At 40.0% G+C, this 22,207-nt stretch overlaps 1 protein-coding gene across 1 annotated transcript in view; it reads left to right on the top strand.

Moving 5' to 3' along the window:
* The window catches only part of ISL2 (ISL LIM homeobox 2), a 46,697-nt gene that overhangs the window by 6,996 nt on the left and 17,494 nt on the right, over positions 1–22,207 (top strand). The window contains exon 3 of the mRNA XM_040343119.1: positions 13,890–14,080. Coding sequence (XP_040199053.1) covers positions 13,890–14,080 — 191 coding nt within the window. The remainder of the gene's footprint in view (positions 1–13,889; positions 14,081–22,207) is intronic.

The following is a 22,207-nucleotide window of genomic DNA, read 5'->3' as shown; positions in this document are numbered from 1 at the left end:
AATCTCTCTTTCACAATAAATAAGTTAATACATTTAAAAACAAAATTTTCGCATGCACTGTAGTTGTGATTAGAGCATTTGCTTATGTCGTTATAGTTTTGATAGGAACACTGTGATACGTGGTAGCAGTAGCATTTGTGTGGTTCAGCTGGAATTTAGCATTTTTTAAATGCAAAATTTAAAGTTGTAGTTCTCTTGTGCATTTCAGTTGACATTTCTTTATTCCCCACAATCCTTAGATCAGATAGAATTATTACAGTGATATGAAGCAGAGTGCCTATAGTAATAAATATACACTCTGGCACATTTGTTACATTGTTTTAGTTTATCCCCACTGTAACAGCTTCACTTACTAAAAATGCTTTTTATTTTTATCTTGGGGGATTCCTGATTTAAAGATATGGTAGATGATTTATACAGTATGTATTCCAGTTTGCTATAGAAATTCCTAATTTAAAAACAAAGAAAAAAAAGAAGGGTTGGTAAAGTTAAGCAGTCATGCAGATTGGTTGTAGGTTTCTGATGGTGGGAATGCCCCTGAAACAAACAGAAGTACTTTATGGGACTTTACAGGGACTGACTTGGTGAATTTCCTCAGCTGTTATATTGGGGAATAATAACAACCTCTAATGATAGTAGTATGAGAAAATCCAGAAAAAAAAGAAAAGAATTAGGTGGAAATGTAAATGAACATGCTATGTATTGTGTTATATATATATATATATATATATATATATATATATATATATATATATATATATATATATATATATATATATATTTATCTATATATATATATAGATATATATATATAGATATGTATCTATATATATATATATATCTATACTATATATATATATATATATCTATATATATATATATATATATACCTAATGATGTTTTTATGGAGAGGTCACTATTGTGAGGTTGGTATATACTATGATATTTTATTAATATTTATTTATTTATTATTTGTTTTGTACAAGGCTTCTAAGTCACTTTGCATGCATGATTATATCAAGATAGTATGCTATATATAAGTAGACAATAGGGAGAGTAATGATGTAAAATAGCATTTCCAAAGTGTTGGCACACATGTATTCAAAGCCAATTAGTATCTGGGTAACCAGTAACTTTTTATGCAAATAATAGACAAAACTAGTAGTGGAAAGTGCCATAAGTCAAATAGTTTAATATATTAAGGAAACATGAATCATAAGCCAAAGCAAATCTGTTTTTGTCCCGATCATATTGGGTTATGGAGCAGATGTAGGCTTTTGCAGGCAACACAGGGGTTACTTTTACTTTCTGAAGTCATGCTGCCATTGCTGGATCATCAGCACTGTGTCGTCACAGGTTTTCTATTTAAATCTGACACTGTACAGATAGCAGCTTCCTTTGAGCTGCACCAAGATCAGACTGCTCTGTGCCTGGACTGCATATTATCATTGCACAGTGCTTGCACCCAGACTACATTTTGCTTTAAAATGTAACATTAATCCAGAAACTAAGACAATAAGTTACTTTAGTGCAGTTGTTGAATTTGAATTCCTTTCTAGATCTCTCTCTGGCAACTTTTTTAGATAGATGAAGCCTGTGCTTAAAACACTCTCCCTGAACACTGCAGATGGTTATTAAACATGGCTGCACCCAGATCCAGTTTTGTAGTACATTGTAACATTCATCTTGGCACTGACAAACTCAGCCAAAACATCTTTCTAATAATTAGGTATTAGTACATTTATGTATTTTCAAGTACAACATTCAATGGTTGCAGATCCTCTTTAAATGTCCAAATCTGTGTGTTGCTTGGCCCTCCAAATATTCAAAATGGCCACAGTCACAATAAATTAAATTTTTATTATTCGTAAACAATAACGTGGACACTTATTTTATTTTCAAATATATCTTTTTTTATTTATTACCGTTGGGGAAAAAATTTCATATCATATTTCACAGTCCACTGCTGATCAGTGTTTATTTTGGCCTGCATTTATGTAACTTTAGATAGTTCCCAATGAAACTGAATGGTAGCATATGAAAAGTGAAAATAATCGCTTAATATAATAATATAGTAATAATATTACTATAATACTAATATTGACATTAGTAATAATATTAATATTAGTAATCAATAATTAATATGGGCTCAGGATAGAAGCTATGTAGCTGTAATATTAATTTTCCTTAAATAGAATCAAGCTTTTGTTAAAAAAAAGGTTCTATTAGTGTATTGAAGTATACATTGAGCAGGTAGGCCTTCTTTCTTTTCCCCCCTTAGTTTTTTTTTCTCTTCCTTTTTACTATATGTATCTATTCTCTTTTTTCTCTCTTTACTTCTCTTTACGTTTTGTTGATTCTCTGAAGATACATAACTTGGTTCTGTACTGAGTTATGGTATAACTTTTCACATGTTTTCAACAATTTAAGGTTCTTAGGGTCAGTACATTAAAGCAGTTGCAATGATTTCAAAATAGAAAATAGTTCACAGGTTAATCCTGACATTGAAAAATATGTTTGATTTTGCAAATACTTGACCCTCCTCTTCTTTATTATCTATATCGGGGGTCACGTAATGTTTAATTCAGAGTTGGGTGGGGGGCCCTTCCTATTCCACAGTTACATCCCCTTACTTAGGGGTATCTGGGGGGGGTTGGGTGGTCTCCTCACCATACAATGTTTACACACATGAAATAGCTGATTACCTCTTGTGTAGTGAAACTAATATGCTTCAATATAGTACCGGTATGAGGAGGGCGATGGGGTGATAGGAGGAGATTTCCTCTTCTCCGCCCCTTTTTTTTTTTATTTTTATCTTCTCTTTACATTTAATTTTTGCAATTGCTATTGTTTTTGTTTTAGTATCAGATCTGTGTGGATATTTCCTTCCTTGGAAGAAGTTCTTGCTTTTGACCTAATACATTTCGATTTTACTGTATATTTTATATTATGTAAATTTATCCTACAGTTTTTATTGTAATGACTCTATTTTATTTGAAATAAACACAAACTTGAATGAAGAAAAAAAGGTTCTACTAGAGGTAGTAGGAAAAAAAAGTAAATTACTCAATAAATTTTAATGCTGACTACGTAACTAAAAAAATATTTACTATTTAGTAATAATAATACTAATAATACTACTACTACTACTACTAATAATAATAATAATAATAATAATAATAATAATCATTGTCATCATCATCAATATCTATTTAAGCTTAACCCATGTTATTATTTACATGAACTCCTAAATAGACATTCTTGTGGACTTTAGTTTCTGTTTCTATCTATAGTCTGCATCTAAAGTCTGAAAACTTTGGCTGGCTTATTTTAAGAAATCACATTTAAAAGTCCCAACCTAATATAACTGCGGAAGTTTAATTACATTACCTATAAAATAATTTGCCGGAATTGCTAAAAAAAATAAGAATAAATGATGAAAAACATCTGAAATACCAATGCCATCAAAGCACAGGAACCCAATAATAATTACATCAGGGACATACGTTTTACCTGAATGGAAATTGTACCAAGGAAATATGGGCCAGATTCACGTAGATGAGCGGCGGCGTAACGTATCGTAGATACGTTACACCACCGCAATATTTCATCGCAAGTGCCTGATTCACCAAGCACTTGCGATGAAAACCTACACCGGACCTACCGTGCATGCTCCGTTTCCGAACTCCCGCCGTGCTTTGCGCAAAGTGACGTCATTTTTTCGAACGGCGACGCGTGTAGCGTAATTCCGTATTCCCGGACGGCTTACGCAAACGACGTTATTTTTTAAATTTCGACGCGGGAACGACGGCCATACTTTATACAGCAATACGATTGCTGTGTAAAGTTAAGGCACCAAAAAAAACGACTAACTTTGCGATGGGAAACTAGACTAGCGGCGATGTAGCGAACGCGGAAAAACGTCGGGAATCGCCGTAACTCCTAATTTGCATACCCGACGCTGGTTTACGACGCAAACTCCCCCCAGCGGCGGCCGCGGTACTGCATCTTAAGATCCGACAGTGTAAAACAATTACACCTGTCGGATCTTATGGCTATCTATGCGTAACTGATTCTATGAATCAGTCGCATAGATAGAACAACAGATACGACGGCGTATCAGGAGATACACCGTCGTATCTGCTCTGTGAATCTGGCCCTAAGTATTCAACAATTAGGGTTAATGTGATCCTTAGTAAATACATTGCTTTCTGTGCAAGTGTTCCTTTGCTGATGGTAGACGTCCTTTCCATTGAATGTTACATTCTCTACTACAGCTTCAGCTGAATAAGATTTAAGACACAGACAATGTAAGAATTAATGAACTCAAACAGGATTTTTTTTTTAAATGATCAGAACCTAAAATTAATTTCCCTCCTCCCACACACACATTGGGGTTGATTTACTAGCAGAGTGGCTTTTGGAAAATAAGGTGAGCCCATGTTCGTTTTGAATACCCAATCATGTGCAAGGGAAATGTAAAATAAATGATTTTTACTAGTACATGGTTGGGAAAATACACTATACAAAATGAATATTCACTTTGTTAGGTGAATCAGCCCCAGACTCCAGTCATTGGATGTGCAGGAGGATCTCTGCTGTATGTGAATATTCTGAACTCAGACTCTGGACTGCTAGTAGAAAACAATTGGGAATGAGATAATCCAGTCTGCCTGATTGGTCTTTTGTGCCATAATTATGTGCTGAAAATATATGGCCTTGTTTATATCTGATAGAGTGTCTAATTGTCTCCAGATTCTAGAATTGTGTGTAATATTTGACAGTTGACACATTTATTCTTTGTTGGAGATCTGTAGTATTGGGTAACTTACTAAAGCGAGTAAAACTTTCCACATCCTTATAATGATTAAAGCGGGGGTTCACCCAAATTTTTTTTTTAACATTAGATTCAGGCGAGTTGTTAGAAGCACAATCGGGTGTTTTTTTTAAAATCGTTGCCGTACATACCGTTTTATAGATATATGTTCTCTGCGGCTTCTGGGTATAAGCTGCGTGACTGGGCGTTCCTAATTGATTGACAGGCTTCTGACCGTCGCATACAGCGTGTCACGAGTTGCCGAAAGAAGCCGGACTGCGAGTCGGCTCTATAAGGCGCCTGCACACCGACGTTCGGCTTCTTTCAGCAACTCGTGACGCTCTGTATGCGATGGTCGGAAGGCTGTCAATCAATTAGGAACGCCCAGTCCCACAGATTATACCCGGAAGCCGCAGAGAACATATATCTATAAAACGTTATGTACGGCAACGATTTAAAAAAAAAAAACACCCGATTGTGCTTCTAACAACTCGCCTGAATCTAATGTTAAAATAAATTTTTTGGAGTGAACCCCTGCTTTAAAGTTAATATATTTTTTTATGTTTGTATTCAATGTATTTTATATTATTACAGGCATAACTCATTTTTAAGTACACAATGGGGTTTCTTTACACAAGCTGTAAAGTGCAAAATCAGGCTCACTTCTGCATAGAAGCCAATGAGCTTCTAACCCCAGCTTGTTCACTTAAGCTTTGGTAATAAAACCTGGAAGCTCATTGGTTTCTATGCAGAAGTGAGCCTGATTTTGCACTTTCCAGCTTTAGTTAATAAACCCCATTGTGTACTTAAAAGTGGGGTATGCCTGTATTTTTTTATTATTATTATTATTATTATCAGTATTATTATTATTATTATTATTATTATTATTATTATTATCAGTATTATTATTATTATTATTATTTCTTTACTCACATTAACATGCAGACCAAGTTGAGCAGTAAAAGTGACAGTAGCAAGGTTTGGGGACAAACTAGATCACTGACAAGGGTGTTTGAGTGATTTTAGTAATTTTTTTATGTTTTAAAAGACTTATACTATGGAAATAAAAGGTGACTATAGTAAGCCTGTAAAAATAAAACAATGAATTCATATGCTGAATGCTATCACTACATGTTTTAGCCACATACAATTATCAAAACACAACATTTTTGACAATGGAGATCCTTTCATACTATTTTGATCTCCTTGGTTCATTGAGGACCACATATATTAGACTATCTAATCCATAACTCTTTCAGTAGGATCTTACCTTTTCACACTGTTCTTCTAGTATTGTTAGATGTTTTTGCACTTTGATAAGAAGTTACAGTTTTACTTTCGATTGTGTATTTTCAATACATAAATACTTCCACTGTCTATTCACATATTTCTGTTATTTTAGATGATGAATGTCAATGATGAAAAATGCTTCTAAATTCCAAGCAGTTTACATGAAAATATAAAAACAAAGAGATTTCTCTCACCCTGATTATTGAGTATTAGAAGAATCCTGAAAGCTGTGTAAATATCGTGCCTACGGGTAAACCATCTATTTTGTGTGCAGATTTTATGCTAGATGTTTTATTTGTGTGCAAACATATAACTCATAGAGTAGGAATAGAGAGCTGCTTAACTAAACACAGTCACACTATATATTTATGTAAACTGCATCACTTAGGGTTCACTCACTAACTGAACCATGCCCCAGTTTACTTGTCCCCACTCCCCCCGCTGGTCTGCACTCACACTGGACTATAAGGAAGTGTTCCTGGGCACACTTATGTCATCCATACCACAGTGATCACTTCTTCTGTATACAGTCGTCTATGGGCAATTCGGTTTGCACTCACACTGAAGAAAACCATACCGGACCACAAGTGAAACATGCCCAGGACTACCTCTTCCAATTGGAGAGCTTAACTGATCCCGTGCACGGTTTGAAGCACTTACACTACACAAATGAACTGGACCAAGGGGACAAACTGCATCCGGGACAGGTTAAAAATTGCCAGTGTGCATGCACCCTTAGGCCTCGTACACACGACCGAGGAACTCGACGGGCGAAACACATCGTTTTCCTCGTCAAGTTCCTTGTTAGGCTTGTCGAGGAACTCGACAAGCTTGCTTTGCGTACACACTGTCAAGACAAAATCTCCTCGTTCTCAAACGCGGTGACCTACAACACATACAACGGCAGGGGAAGTTTGATTCCACTGGCACAACTCTTGGGGCTGCTTTTGCTAATTTCATGTTACTGCGTGTTAAATAAAAGTTTGGTAAGAGACGATTTGCACTTTTCAGTCTGTTACAGCTTTAAAAATGTGTTATCTCCATTACAAAAGCTACTTTTACTCCCGTCTCATACTTTATTCTGAGCATGCGAGGGTTTCTTAGCATACACACGCTCGAGTTTCTCGTCGGAAACCAGCCCGACCAGGAACTCGACGAGCCAATTTGAGACTCCCGTCGAGGAAATAGAGAGTTTTTCGACAGTTTCCGCAACGAAAATGTACACACGACCGGTTTCCTCGGCAAAAAAATATCTCCCAGCAAGTTTCTTGCTGGTTTTTGCAGAGAAACTCGGTCATGTGTACAAGGCTTTAGATGGCTGTGCAAGACCAGACCTCATTGCCCAACATTTCTGGACTACATGGGGCTGGCCTGGTTTACAGCAGATATAGCCATGCAAGTTGATGGCATTTAGTATCTGGGATGGTGGAAGACTTCTTGGGTTCACACTAGCTGAGGCCATGACTCACAGCAGGGGTTCGGTGCATCCCTGTTCTCTGTTTTAGGAGTAAACCAGGACCGAATTTTTGCCTGAATTTGGACCTGAAACGGAGCCAAAGATGCACAGGACCCTTTTCCAGTTCAGACCTCAGCCGCCCCGGAGATGTGAGAAGCAGCGCCATTGAGAGCTGGCCACAGTCTTCTATCATGCGAATTTGATGTGGGGAAATCTGCATCCAAAAGTGTGAACCCAGCCTTATTTACCTTGTAAAACAACCCATTCAGTTTAAAATTGAAAAGAAAGGCAAAACATGTTTGCATATATATATATATATATATATATATATATATATATATATAAACATTTTTTTAAATAAATGATCACATTCCCTCTGTTCTCAGCTGCATAAGAGCTGGGGGGAGGAGAAGCATCAGCACACTGAGCTTCCCAGTAAGTGGCTTTGATCACTGGAGGACAATACACTGAGATCCCAGCATAGCTAGAGAACTGACCATAATGTGCTCTCCTGCTTAATGTGGTCAGTTTTTAATAGGAAAGCAGAGGGACTAGCAGGAACACCGGGGTTTTTTTTACATAAAGGAAGCAATACAAAGAGAACAGGATACGTTCTCATAAAGTACTTTGTACAGCAGGCACATATCAGGAACATGAAGAATTGGGGTAACAAACACTTTAAAGCTGACTTGCAGGCAACAGACCATTGGATAACATGTATGGTAGCTTTTTTTTACCCCCCAAAAGAATTGCCTATCTGTTCACCTAGTCCTTAGATTTATATTGTTATGTTAGAAAGCAAAGCTACATTGGTGACTTGAGTTTTCTCTGTTACAGTCAAGTAACCAGGTCACCCCTCTGCCCCCAGCTTGTGAATGGACAGTTAAGGAGCAGCAACAGACGGATGAGATCACCTCTCTGCTATCTCCTCCTGTAAGCATGTTCCCTGTCAGCATATGTGAATGCAGGACACCTGATAGGCCTGTAATACTGCCCTCCTCCTCTCAGCCTGATTGCTGCTGTATAGGAGATTACAGAAAGGCGAAACACATCAAATTTTGCAATTAAAAATAAATGTAATATTTTTTATAAAAATATAACCATATCATTATTGTTTTTATATCTGCCTGAAGTTCACCTCTGTATCAGAGCTACAGTATCATGTGCCATATTGGTTTTATACATCTTCATCACTGATTACATCCACTAGCATGTGAGACAGCAACAAGATTTTGTCTTTGGCGACTTGCATGGCTGTGATCCGGTTCTGTCCCTGACCTGTTTTATTGTGGAGGGGAACCCTGTGTGTCCCACTCTGACCCTTATATATGACAACGGTGCACAGCCATGTTATTTTAGAACAACCTCTCCTGCACTTCCCCTTGGGAACAAATTGCTTTTGTACTATGATGGTGGTCTTGTCATTTTTTAAGGCAACCAAAATACATTCATACATTTATACACTGTTTATTTTTGTATTTTTAGTTTTAAATACAGATCTGTCATTTATGTAATGAATGAATTAAAGACATTTGTAAGGAAGTTATCAGTAGGTTTAATCACTTTACAAAATACTTTATTTATATTTTGAGTTTGCTTAAGGCCCTCGTTGAAACCTGTGTGTTTTTTATGTATTTCACAAAAAAAAAAAGTCCTGCTTGCTGCATCCTTGATGTGCTTTTATGAAAATGCATGTCATGTAGAGTTTAATGGTAACACACCTAAAATGCATGTAAAATGCATCTAAAACCCAACACACCTAATGCCGCGTACACACGATCGGTCCATCCGATGAGAACGGACCGATGGACCGTTTTCATCGGTTAACCGATGAAGCTGACTGATGGTCCATCACGCCTACACACCAACGGTTAAAAAAACAATCGTGTCAGAACGCGGTGACGTAAAACACAACGACGTGCTGAAAAAAATGAAGTTCAATGCTTCCAAGCATGCGTCGACTTGATTCTGAGCATGCGTGGATTTTTAACCGATGGTTGTGCCTACTAACGATCGCTTTTTCCCCATCGGTTAAATTTAAAACAATTGGGCTTTTTTTTAACCGATGGCGCCCACACATGATCGGTTTGGATCGATGAAAACGGTCCATCAGACCATTCTCATCGGTCTAACCGATCGTGTGTACGCAGCATAAGATGCACTGCACAGATGTAAACCAACCCTAAAACCAAACTTGGCCTGGTATGATCAAGGCATCCTGTATTGTTTTATTTACAGGTACCAGCTGATTTTGGATGAAATAAATGGGGTTGATTTACTAAGCAGTATACACAGTGCTTATAGGGAGACAATACAGTAACAATCAGGGCTGACGATAAGGCAGAACAACCAGTTCTGTTGTACTGGGCCCAGGCCCCATCAGCTAAACAGGGGGTCCCAGTGCAGCTTTATTGTTCATTTCTGCCTAAATGAATAAATGGATTTTACCACACCACACCCTCACTCCTACTTGCTTACCAGGGCTTAAAAATGACATTTCCCTAGGCCTCATCAGTTTAACAGAGGGGCCCAGGAGGTGGGGGCAGAGGAAGGCCATTTTTTCCATTTTCGGGGTTTAGGTAGTCAGTGCTGCATTTCCGCTGCACCCAGGTGGGGAGCCCCGTCAGGAGGGCTGTATGGGTATGGGGCCCCACGATTTCTAACAGCAGCCCGGGTTACAATACAATTCAATACAAGATGGATTAGGAGGACCCAGCATGTGAGAATCTAAAAATTTCAGCTATATATTAGCAATAGTAAAATCTGTCAGAATAAAAGCTCAAGTGCCCTGTTAAACTTGGCATTAAGCTGTAAAGACATTATGAAAATATAGCAATGTTTGAAAAGGCTTTCTTTTCCTTATGGCTTGTGACTAGGATTGTATTAGTTTGAGACATTCACAAAATATTACATTCCGGGCATCACCACCAAGGCTGCTTCTGTTCTAATACAATGTGGTTGATTTTGTAAAGCAGTAAGAATGTACATGCAGGCAATAAAGCTTAGCCAAATATGTGTTTTTATTTAAAAAAAAAGTTTTTTTTTCTGCCTTGTTCGAGATCAAATGACTAAAGAGAATACAGCTTTATTTTATTCTTCAAAGGGGCTTGTAAAGGCTCGTTTTTTATTTTCTAAATAGGTTCTTTAAGCTAATGCATTGTTGGTTCACTTACCTTTTCCTTCGATTTCCCTTCTAAATGTTTTTTTTTCTTTGTTTTCTTTTTCTGAATTTCTCACTTCATGTTCCTCCTCAGTAAGCTGTTCTGACTGACTTTCCACCGCTCGGATGATGGTGCAAAGCTTACTGAGGAAGAACAGGAAGTGAGAAATTCAGACAAAGAAAATTTTTTTTAGAAGGGAAATCGAAGGAAAAGGTAAGTGAACCAACAATGCACTAGCTTAACCCCCCTGGCGGTATTCCAGAGTCTGACTGAGGGTTACATTTCTGTGCTGCGATCGGTAACTCCGAGTCAGACTCGGGCTCACCTCACTGAATCCACAGGCATGGTTTACTTGTCCCTGGATCCAGTGATGCCACCGCGATGTGTGAGCGAGCGGGTGTTCGCTCAATTCACACAGTGCCTCGGTGTGCCGCCGAACTCCGTTCCCTGCGACGTTTTACGACGCACGGGGGCGGAGAATGGCGCCAAATTCAAAAAAGTAAATAAACACCTTACATACAGTATACTGTAATCTTATAGATTACAGTACTGTATGTAAAAAATACACCCCCCCCCCCCTTGTCCCTAGTGGTCTGCCCAGTGCCCTACATGTTCTTTTATAAAATAAAAACTGTTCTTTCTGCCTGCAAACTGTAGATTGTCCATAGCAACCAAAAGTGTCTTTTTATGTCAAAAGTGATTTTAGAGCAGCTAGAAAACAGCGATAATAAATTATAATCACTTGCAGAATTGTGCGATAGCGATTTGTGGGGAAATTCGTCTTAAAAAAATTAAAGTAATGACAGCGACAATTCTGCAACTGAGCAAATTTCAGTGATTTTGAGTTGATTACATTATTGAATAATTTTTATTATAATTATATTATTATTTGTTATAATTATTTATAATTATTTATTATATTATAATTTATAATTTTGTTTTAAAAAAAATGTCATACCCGGGATGCCTACTAGACTCTTGTTTGGTCAGATTTAAGTGAGTTATTCCTAAGAATTACAGGCCTACAGTAAAAAAACGCCAAATTTCCTTGCAAATAATGGTACCGCTTTCAGCACCTAAAATCTGAAATAATCATACCGCCAGGGAGGTAAAAGGAACCTATTTAGAAAATAAAAAACATTTACAACCCTTTTAAGCTTAGTTTAGTAAGTTAACACTCTCTGCTGCTTTTATAAATCGACCCAAATGTTAATGTATGTGGTAAGTGCAGGCACCTAGCATAATCAGCTCTCAGGACCCCTTTATACCTTTGTATGCTTTAGGCACATGTTGCATTAAGGCAGCCCATTCATTTTTAAAGGTCCCTCAATGCAAAAAAATGGCCATACTTGCGTTGTTGCATAATAGCACAGGTTGAGAATAAATGCTGCAAATTATGGTAAGGTGATTTGTGTTAAAAAGCACATTTTAATTCTTGATACCCTAACAAGTTATAGTGCCAGCCTCAATGATTTCACTATTTAAACCAGCCTTTCCCAACCTTTTTACACTTTTGAAAAAATGCTAAAGTCTTGGGGAACCCCTGCTAAAACCAATGCATTGGTGGTCAGTGAGATAAATGCCCCTCCTTACAATAGTGTTTCAGAATGCCACTCTTACAGACAGCAAAAAAGATCATTGGTGCCGCTGACTCTGCCAAGTAGCATTGGCCCAGGAACTGTGCAGTAACCATCAAATTGGAGGTCAATCAGCCACAGCTCAAATAAGCTAGCATCCTCTGAAGAAACTCGAGGGTTGCATAGAACCCTGGTTGAGAATGGTTTATTTAAACTAATTGCTTGCAGGGCAATTATTGTTATCAGAACAAAGCCAGTGCAAGAGTTTTTGTCTACTTAGCCGAAGGTACATTTTAGCCCCCTATGTGATAGCATATGGGTGACAGATTCTCTTTATGGAGACAACCGGGGTCTACTAGACTCTGGATGCTTCCTCTCTAATCCTCTGCAGCTGATGGAACTTAAACCGTGTTTGGTTTCCCCAGCACTGATCCCGGAGAAAGACAGCTCTGGTCCAATAAGTGACATCATACATGTCACTTCCTGTTCTGTGTAAAAGAGAGAGGCTGAGCTCTTGCCGGTCCTCCCAGTAATGCCCGCCATGACAGCTGCGGTCCAGGAAATGATGTCATACACGTCACTTCCTGGTCTGTGTACAAGAGGAAGGCTGAGCTACTGCCGCTCTTCCTAGCAATGCCCACCATGAGAGTTCCAATCCAGGAAGTGAGGGTATACACCTCACTTTCTGGTCTGTGTACAAGAGGGAGGCAAAGTTTCCGCTGCTCTTCCCAGCGATGCCTGCCATGACAGCTCCCATCCAGGAAGTGATGTCATACACATCACTTCCTGATCTGTGTACAGGAGTGAGGCTGAGCTCCTGGGGCTCTTCCCAGCAAAGCCCGCTATGACAGTTCCGATCCAGGAAGTGAGGTCATACACATCACTACCTGGTCTGTGTACAGGCAGGAGGGAGGCTGAGCTCCCAATGCCCTTCCCAGTGACGCCCGCCATGACATCTCTGAGTCCGAACGTGGGACAGCAGAGCTCGATGAACATGGCGGAGGGGAGGAGGCACATCACAGCTGTGGTGGAATTGATAGGTTGCTTCATGGCCCCTTGCATCTCTTCCACATGACAAGCCCACAGTCCGCTTCACTAAAGTGAACACATGTTTTTTTATACGCTATAGTGACCGGTAGTTTGTAAAAACACGTCTGTAGCACTGTAAAAATCTGAATTCCCAGAAAGTGGTTGGGGATTCGGATTTTACTGCCCCTCCCCTATCCTGGCACCCTAAGGCACTTTTCCTTGTCCTATCAAGCCAACCTGTTTGAATTTTTGTCACGTAAGATTACAAGTAAATGGTGAGGGGAACACATATGGGGAAAGGGCTAATGGGGCCCAGATAATAATGTGTATTGGTAGAGGATATAGACAAAAAAAAGGTGTTTTTAAAGGGCAAAAGGAGTTTGTAAATAGAAAACTATTTTCTGAATTGTTCATTATATTATTTACACGAATTTGTAACAGTAAAAGTGAATTCTTTTGTTACATGTATTTTATTGCACGAAGCCTTACATGCTTTTTATATTCTCTGCATTTTTGCTTCTCATATCTTTAAAGCTGATGTGTAATATTTTCTGTTTCAGGTTGTTCAGCACTCGGTGTCCCCGATGCCAAGGCACCTTGCCACGTTCAGAGCTGGTAATGAGGGTTGGGGAACGAGTCTATCACACTGATTGTTTCAGATGTTCAGTCTGTAGTCGACGGCTTCTTCCGGGTGAGGAAATCAGCCTCAGAGACCAGGAATTATTGTGCGGGGCAGAGCATAACATTCCAGGTATGGAGGGATAATCGCTGTCCTATTGTTTCCACCAAGTAGATGGGTTGATCTATGCATATGTAAATACTGGTTAAAATATTACACTACCTGTTATGGAAATTATATTTACACAACTGTATGTTACTGGAAGCTCAGTTCAAGTCAATTATTAATAATAAATTATTATGTTTACACAATATTTAAGTTGCAGCTCTTCCTCAATGCATAAAGATGAATGAAAATCATTTTTTTGACATTTCAATAAAGATAAAAATAGAAAGGTAACAATGAGACTTGTTTTCGCTTGTGGGCTGGTGTTAATGAGCCCTTAAAGTCTTTGTTGTGACCTTTTAAGATTTTGGAATTAGTTACTTTACAATACAAGCAGCTAGAAAGGTCAGAGGTGGCTTGTTTTACAGCTATTTTTCGACTTGGTAAGAATATAGAAATACTTTAACCACTTGACAACTGGGCACTTAAACACCCTTAATAACCAGACCAATTTTCAGCTTTCGGTGCTCTCACATTTTGAATGACAATAACTCAGTCATACAACACTGTAACCAAATGAAATTTTTGTCCTTTTTTTCCCACAAATAGAGCTTTCTTTTGGTGGTATTTGATCACCTCTGCGGTTTTTATTTTTTCCGCTAATAATGAAAAAAGAACGAAAATTTTGTAAAAAAATGAATTTTTTTTCATTTCTATTATAAAATTTTGCAAAAAATGAATTTTTCTTCATAAATTTGGCCTAAAATGTATACTGCTACATATCTTTGGTTAAAAAAAAAAAAAAATTGGGTTATTATTTAGTCTGGGTGAAAGTTATAGGGTCTACAAGCTATGGTACCAATTACTGAAAATTTATCAATTTGATCACATCTGAAGTACTGACGGCCTTTCTCATTTCTTGAGACCCTAACATGCCAGAAAAGTACAAATACCCCCTAAATGACCCCTTTTTGGAAAGAAGACATTCCAAGGTATTTAGAAAGAGGCATGGTGAGTTTTTTGAAGTTGTAATTTTTTCCCACAATTCTTTGCAAAATCAAGGTTTTTTTTTTTTTTTTTTTTTTTTCCCCACAAAAGTTTCATATTAGCAGGTTATTTCTCGCACACAGCATATTCATACCACAAAATACACCCCAAAACACATTCTGCTATTCCTCCCGAGTATGGCGATACCACATGTGTGAGACTTTTACACAGCGTGGCCACATACAGAGGCCCAACATGCAGGGAGCACCTTCAGGCGTTCTGGAGCACCCAGACCAGTTCTGACATTTCTCTCCTACATGTAAAAATCATCATTTATTTGCTAGAAAATTACATAGAACCCCAAAACATTATATATGCTTTTTTAGCAAAGACCCTAGAGAATACAATGGCGGTCGTTGCAACTTTTTATCGCGCATGGTATTTGCACAGCAATTTTTTGAACGCATTTTTTTGGGAAATAAAACAGTTTTGTGCTTTTTAAAAAAAAAAACATTAAAGTTAGCCCAATGTTTTTGCATAATATGAAAGATGAAGTTACGCCGAGTAAATAGATACCCAACATGTCACCCTTCAATATTGCACACGCTTGTGGAATGGCGCCAAACTTCGCTACTTAAAAATCCCCATAGGCGACGTTTTAAATGTTTTTACTGGTTACATGTTTTTAGTTACAGAGGAGGTCTGGGGCCAAAATGATTGCTCTCGCTCTAACGTTCGCAGCGATACCCCACATGTGTGGTTTGAACACCGTTTTCATATGTGGGCGGGACTTACGTACACATTCGCTTCTGTATACGAGCACGCTGGAACAGGGGCGCTTTAAATATTTATTTTTTATTTTTATTGTTCATTTTACTTTATTTATTTTAGTTTGACACGTTTTTCCCCAAAAATAAATGTTTTGATCATTTTTATTCCAATTACAAGGAATGGAAACATCCCTTGTAATAGGAATATAGCATGACAGGTCCTCTTTACAGTGAGATGTGGGGTCAATAAGACCCCACATCTCACCTCTAGGCTGGGAAGCCTGAAAAAAAACAAAAAAAAAAAATGATCCTGGCTTCGATCGCAGCGGTGAGTCAGAAGAAGCACCGGAGGGCGAAGGGAGTGGGGACGTCCACTTTTGCCTCCCGTAAGAACGATCAAGAGGCGGAACAGCCGCCATGATCGTTCTTATGGTGTAGAGAATCGCCGACTGAAAAAAATGATATCTGAATGATGCCTGTAGCTGCAGGCATCATTTAGATATCCCTGCACAAAGTCAAGGACCTCATATGACGTGGGCGGGAAGTGGTTAAAACACATTTTTTTCCCCAGAGTATTTTCTGGGTATTGCAGAGTATTGGCCGGGGTATTGCAAAGTATTGGCCGGGGTATTGCAAAGTATTGGTGCGGGGGTATTGCAAAGTATTGGTGCGGGGGTATTGCAGAGTATTGTGTGGGGGGTATTGCAGAGTATTGTGTGGGGGGTATTGCAGAGTATTGTGTGGGGGGTATTGCAGAGTATTGTGTGGGGGGTATTGCAGAGTATTGTGTGGGGGGTATTGCAGAGTATTGTGTGGGGGGTATTGCAGAGTATTGTGTGGGGGGTATTGCAGAGTATTGTGTGGGGGGTATTGCAGAGTATTGTGTGGAGGGTATTGCAGAGTATGGTGCGGAGGGTATTGCAGAGTATGGTGCGGGGGTATTGCAGAGTATTGTGCGGGAGGTATTGCAGAGTATTGGTGCGGGGGTATTGCAAAGTATTGTGTGGGGGGTATTGCAGAGTATTGCGCGGGGGGTATTGCGCGGGGGGTATTGCAGAGTATTGCGCGGGGGGTATTGCAGAGTATTGCGCGGGGGTATTGCAGGGTGTTGCGCGGGGGGTATTGCAGAGTATTGCGCGGGGGGTATTGCAGAGTATTGCGCGGGGGGTATTGCAGAGTATTGCGCGGGGGGTATTGCAGAGTATTGCGCGGGGGGTATTGCAGAGTATTGTGCGGGGGTACTGCAGAGTATTGCGCAAGGGGTACTGCAGAGTACTGGCAGGGGGTACTGCAGAGTATTGCGCGGGGGCATTGCAGAGTATTGCGCGGGGGCATTGCAGAGTATGGCGCGGGGGCATTGCAGAGTATGGCGCGGGGGCATTGCAGAGTATGGCGCGGGGTTTTTGCAGAGTATGGCGCGGGGTTTTTGCAGAGTATGGCGCGGGGTTTTTGCAGAGTATGGCGCGGGGTTTTTGCAGAGTATCGCGCGGGGGGTATTGCAGATTATCGCGCGGGGGGTATTGCAGAGGTTAATGCAGAGTATTGCACAGGGAAGGCAGAGTATTGCAGGGGTTAATGCAGAGTATTGCACAGGGAAGGAAGAGTATTGCAGGGGTTAATGCAGAGTATTGCACAGGGAAGCCAGAGTATTGCAGGGGTTAATGCAGAGTATTGCACAGGGAAGCCAGAGTATTGCAGGGGTTAATGCAGGGATGGATGGATCTGTGACTGCAATAGTCACAGATCCATCCACAGCGCTGCTGACACCCCGCGCTCCCCCCTCTCACACTGTATCGATCGGTACAGCGAGAGGAGAGAGGAACCGGCGTCATCAAATGACGCCGGTTTGTTTACCTGTGATCGCGCCGTCATTGGACGGCGCGATCACATGGTAAAAGACCGCGGTTGTCGGTCAATTACCGAGATCTGTGTAGCGCCGGGTCTCATAGACCCGGCGCGCACAGAATTTTCAGTGTGCGCGCCCGAGGCGGCGCGCATTACTGCTTCTGGTGGGCGCCGTTAAATAACGGCGACCCCCAGTTAAGCAACCACCTTGCCGCCGTTATATGACGGCGGCTGGTGGTTAAGTGGTTAAAGTATAACTAAAGGTAAAACTTTTTTTTTTAGTTTTGGATAGAGTGGAGAGGGATTATAATTCTTGTCAATTTGTACTGCTGTCTGTGTCCCCGTTAGGGAGAATCACCTTCTCTATTTTTCCTGTTTACCATTATCATTAAAAGTGAAAGTGAAAGAAAATCCCACATTTTGTGTTGTCTCTAGAAAGGTAATAGAAGTGAAATCTTCCAATGGGGACCATAGTTTTGGTGACCTAGTGGCCCCCAAGGAATTCCCTTAATTTGCAGGAATTTCTTCTCACTTCCTGTTTGGCTATGGGACAAGAAGTAAAGGGAAATCTCCGGAATGGGATACAGATGGTGAAAAAAAAACAAAAAAAACAGACAAGTTTTGCTTATAGTTCTACTTTAATGTCCATAGTCTGCGTAAAGCTGCACATTAAAGTACAACTGTGGTCAGATTATGGGCATTCAAATTTTTACATATTCCTAACAAGCTATTAATAAGCCTTTACTGCCCTCTATAGCAGCAGGCATTCTGGTGCAGTTCATCCTCAAAGTTCACAAAAAATGCACTGTTGTTGGGTTTGATTTACTTAAAAACGAAGGGGTTGATTTACTAAAGGCAAATCCACTTTGCACAACAAGTGCACTTGGAAGTGCAGTCATAGATCTGAGGGGAAGCTCTGCTGATTTTATCATCCAATCATGTACAAGCAAAAATGCTGTTTTTTATTTTCCTTGCATGTCCCCTTAGATCTACAGGGACTCCACTTCCAAGTGCACTTGTAGTGAAAAGTGTATTTGCCTTTAGTAAATAAACCCCAAAGGTTGTTAACGTTATGTTTTTGTAAACATAAACTTTTCTGTTTACTTTGCACAGTGAATGATAGTAAATACGATGAACCTGTGTTCACTTGGAATACCCGATCATGAGCCAAGTTAAATACAAAACCAGGATTTTTTGCTAGCACATGATTGGTTGATTGACCTTGTTCATTATGTCTCAGTGAGCACTCACTTTGCAATGTGAACATCCCTTTACAAAACCAATTTCATCATCTAAGCCAGCCCAGCTGCCCCGCTCCCTTTCTAAACAGTGTCTCAGCATGCTTTTGGCCTAATCTCTGATGTAAACACAGAGCTGGCGCTCTGCCAGGGGGAACGGTGTGAGCTGAGCTGCTGAGAGAGGGACTTGAACAACTTCAGTGCTCTTACTTGTGAACTTTTGGGGTGAACTACTGGACAATGCCTGCGGCTAAAGAGGTCATTAAAGGCCTTTAATGAAGTTGACCTTTAAAGAAAAAATAAATAAATGCAAATTTTTTTTGCAGGTAGAAAAATGTGCATTTACTTTTCTTTCTTTCAGGAGCCTGTAAAAAATTTCAAGTCAGGCTCCTGCAGACTGTCAGTGTAGCTGTCTGCCTATACCTCCAATACGGGAAAGCGGTTATTTCAGTCCAGGAAGCTCAATGGACTATGACAGCGCTCACCAGTGCCCTCTCAGTTCATTGAGAACTACAAGCTGTCAGCCGCAAAGGCTGACAGTACTTGTAGGCATTCATTCACAGAACTTTGTTAATGAACGACACAGCTGTGTAGGTGGAGCCTTACATGGCCGCACTCTTTTCAAATTGGGACAGCACATGCGGGGAGAAGATCCCCGTCCCACTGACACACAGAAGGGGAATAGTGGGGAGAGTCTGCAGGAGTGGAAATATGTTACATATTCCACCCTAAAAATGGGTGGAAAATGTAACATGTTCCCAAAGGTGAACTTATCCTTTAAGATTTTTTTTAAGCTTTGAAAATAAAACCTAGAAGCTGATAGGTTACAATATAGAGTTGCACCAGATTATGTGTGTTCGCCTTTAGTAAATTACACCCAATACAACAAGCTGGACAAGTAGTCTGGTTTATGAATTGGATTATTCTTGATACTATAACAGACACTTAGGGGAATTCGTAAAGGGTGGTGCGCACCACAGATTCCTAAACAGGTATATATATCTGGGGGATGTACTGCCTGTGAAAGTGTACTAAGGCCAGTGCGTCTATACAGACATTCCTCCACTTCCCGCAGTGGCACTTGTCACACAGACAGCGCAGTGACAGGGGAGTTTTGAAGCTGTATGGGTAGAGCCTGACGGGGATTCAGAGACACTAGTTCCCCATCAGGTCCACTTCCTGTGTAATTTACAGCAGGCAGTGGGTGGAACCATAACCATATAGATCACTTCCTGCTGCCAATCACAAGGAGAGGGCAGACCTGATAGGGAAGTAGTGGCTTAGCTTTCTCAGGCTCTGCCCACTGCAATGGTACAGGTTGCTAAGATCCCATTGGTGTTGAAGTTGATGGTGTCCTTAACAACCAGTGACATCTAGGGAAGAGATGGGAGTAGCAGTAGCAAATATGCTGCTGTGCTGCACAGCATACAGGGACGGCACTCTTCCAGTCTCTGTACGCCACCTTAAAGTTTTCATTATTGTGCTCATTAGACCTAAAAAAGAAAAAATAAACATTTTTACTCATCTGAAAATGCCTGTTGCTATGTGGTCCCACGAAATCTGCCTTTCGAATCACCTAGGATTCTGACATCATCTCCCTCTAATGCTCCTGGGAAATGTGTGTCATCATTTCCCAGGATGCAGTGCGCTACCCAATTATCACTCCCCATCCAAGACTTCCAGGAAGTAAGTGCTTGTGGGCTTCACAATGCCCACAAGCAAAATGACAACGGTGTGGAGATAGTTTTATAAACTATCTTTTTTGAATATCTATGCGGATCGGCGGCGGATTGTAAAATAGTAAGTGACCGGATTTATATTATAAAAATGCATGATGAAAGAACATACATTTAAAAAATGCTAATTGTGGTTCGAACCCCGCTTTAAAGTTGGTCTCTATTACCTCTGTTTTCATTATTCACAAATTGGAGGTAATTATTTTAGCATTTGGTGCAGTAATAGTACCACTTAGCAAATCACCTGCAAAGTGTCAGTAAAGGATTGTTTTAATCTGACACAGGCCGTTTTTAAAGGGCCACAGCGTCAGAAAAGTGTTGTTGGGGATTTGTTTGAATTCTCCCAATTGTTACAAAGAATTTTTTCTTACAGTTTTTTTTAATGTGGAATATTTTCTTTCTTCATCCCTTGTTCTTATTGTGTGCAGTACGGTCAACACAGTTTGATTTATTAGTTGAAAATAAATTAGTGAGATGTTTGCCAGTATGGCAATAAAAAGCCATATTGGTATACAAAAAAAGGGTCATGTGGATCTTGTTCAAGAAGATACATATTACAGAGAACAAAACATCAAATGATATGTTGGCAATAATTTTGTACAAAAATGAAAAGTGCTACAAAGTCTTCCAAGATATTGTTTTCATTTAATCAGATCACACTGCATTCTGATACAATCTGATGGGAAGAAAAGCACTAACATTGCAGGAGACAACCAATGAGATTTACTTTCGTTTTCAAACCTGTATTGCATAACAGTGGGAGTAGGTGGATTTCCTTTACTTAAGATTTTATGAGTCTCTGTAATCAGACTTTTCACCCGGATGTTGGCCTGTATTCAGTTGTCGCTGATTGTTGAAATATTTTAAATGAAAAGCTAAACATGATGAGCATTACTTTATAAAATACTGTCAAGTCGCATTCAATTACACACATTCCACTTCACAAAGAACAAAGGGCCAGATCCACAGCCGCCGAGCGCAACTTAACTTTTCAGAGTTAAGTTACACTGCCGCAAATCTCCCAAGTTAGGTGCTGATCCACAAAGCACTTACCTTGAAATTTGCGGCGGTGTAACTTAACTCCGTCCGGCGCAAGGCGTTCCTAATACAAATGGGCGATTCCCATTTAAATTAGGCGCGCTCCCGCGCCGGACGTACTGCGCATGCTCCGTCGGGTGACTTACCCAACGTGCATTGCGCTAACTGATGTCGCTCCGACGTCATTTGCTTAGACGTTAACGTAAATGGCGTCCAGCGCCATTCACGAACGTCTTACGCAAATGACGTAGAGTTGAAAATTTCGACGCGGGAACGACGGCCATACTTAATAGGGCTTAGTCAAATAGGACTCAGCCCTATTTTTACGCGGCGTAACTCGACGTAAACAACGTAGATTTAGCGCGACGGGCCCGTCGGAACGTTCGTGGATCGCCGTAAGTGTTCATTTGCATATTCTAGGCCGGCCGCAATGGCCTCGCCACCTAGCGGCCGGCCTAGAATTGCATCCTTAAGATCCGACAGTGTAATTCAATTACACATGTCGGATCTTCTGCCTATCTATGGTAAACTGATTCTGTG

The sequence above is a fragment of the Rana temporaria genome, chromosome 3, assembly GCF_905171775.1.
Source record: "Rana temporaria chromosome 3, aRanTem1.1, whole genome shotgun sequence".
Classification (NCBI taxonomy): Eukaryota; Metazoa; Chordata; class Amphibia; order Anura; family Ranidae; genus Rana; species Rana temporaria.
This window is presented reverse-complemented; position numbering and strand designations above follow the sequence as displayed.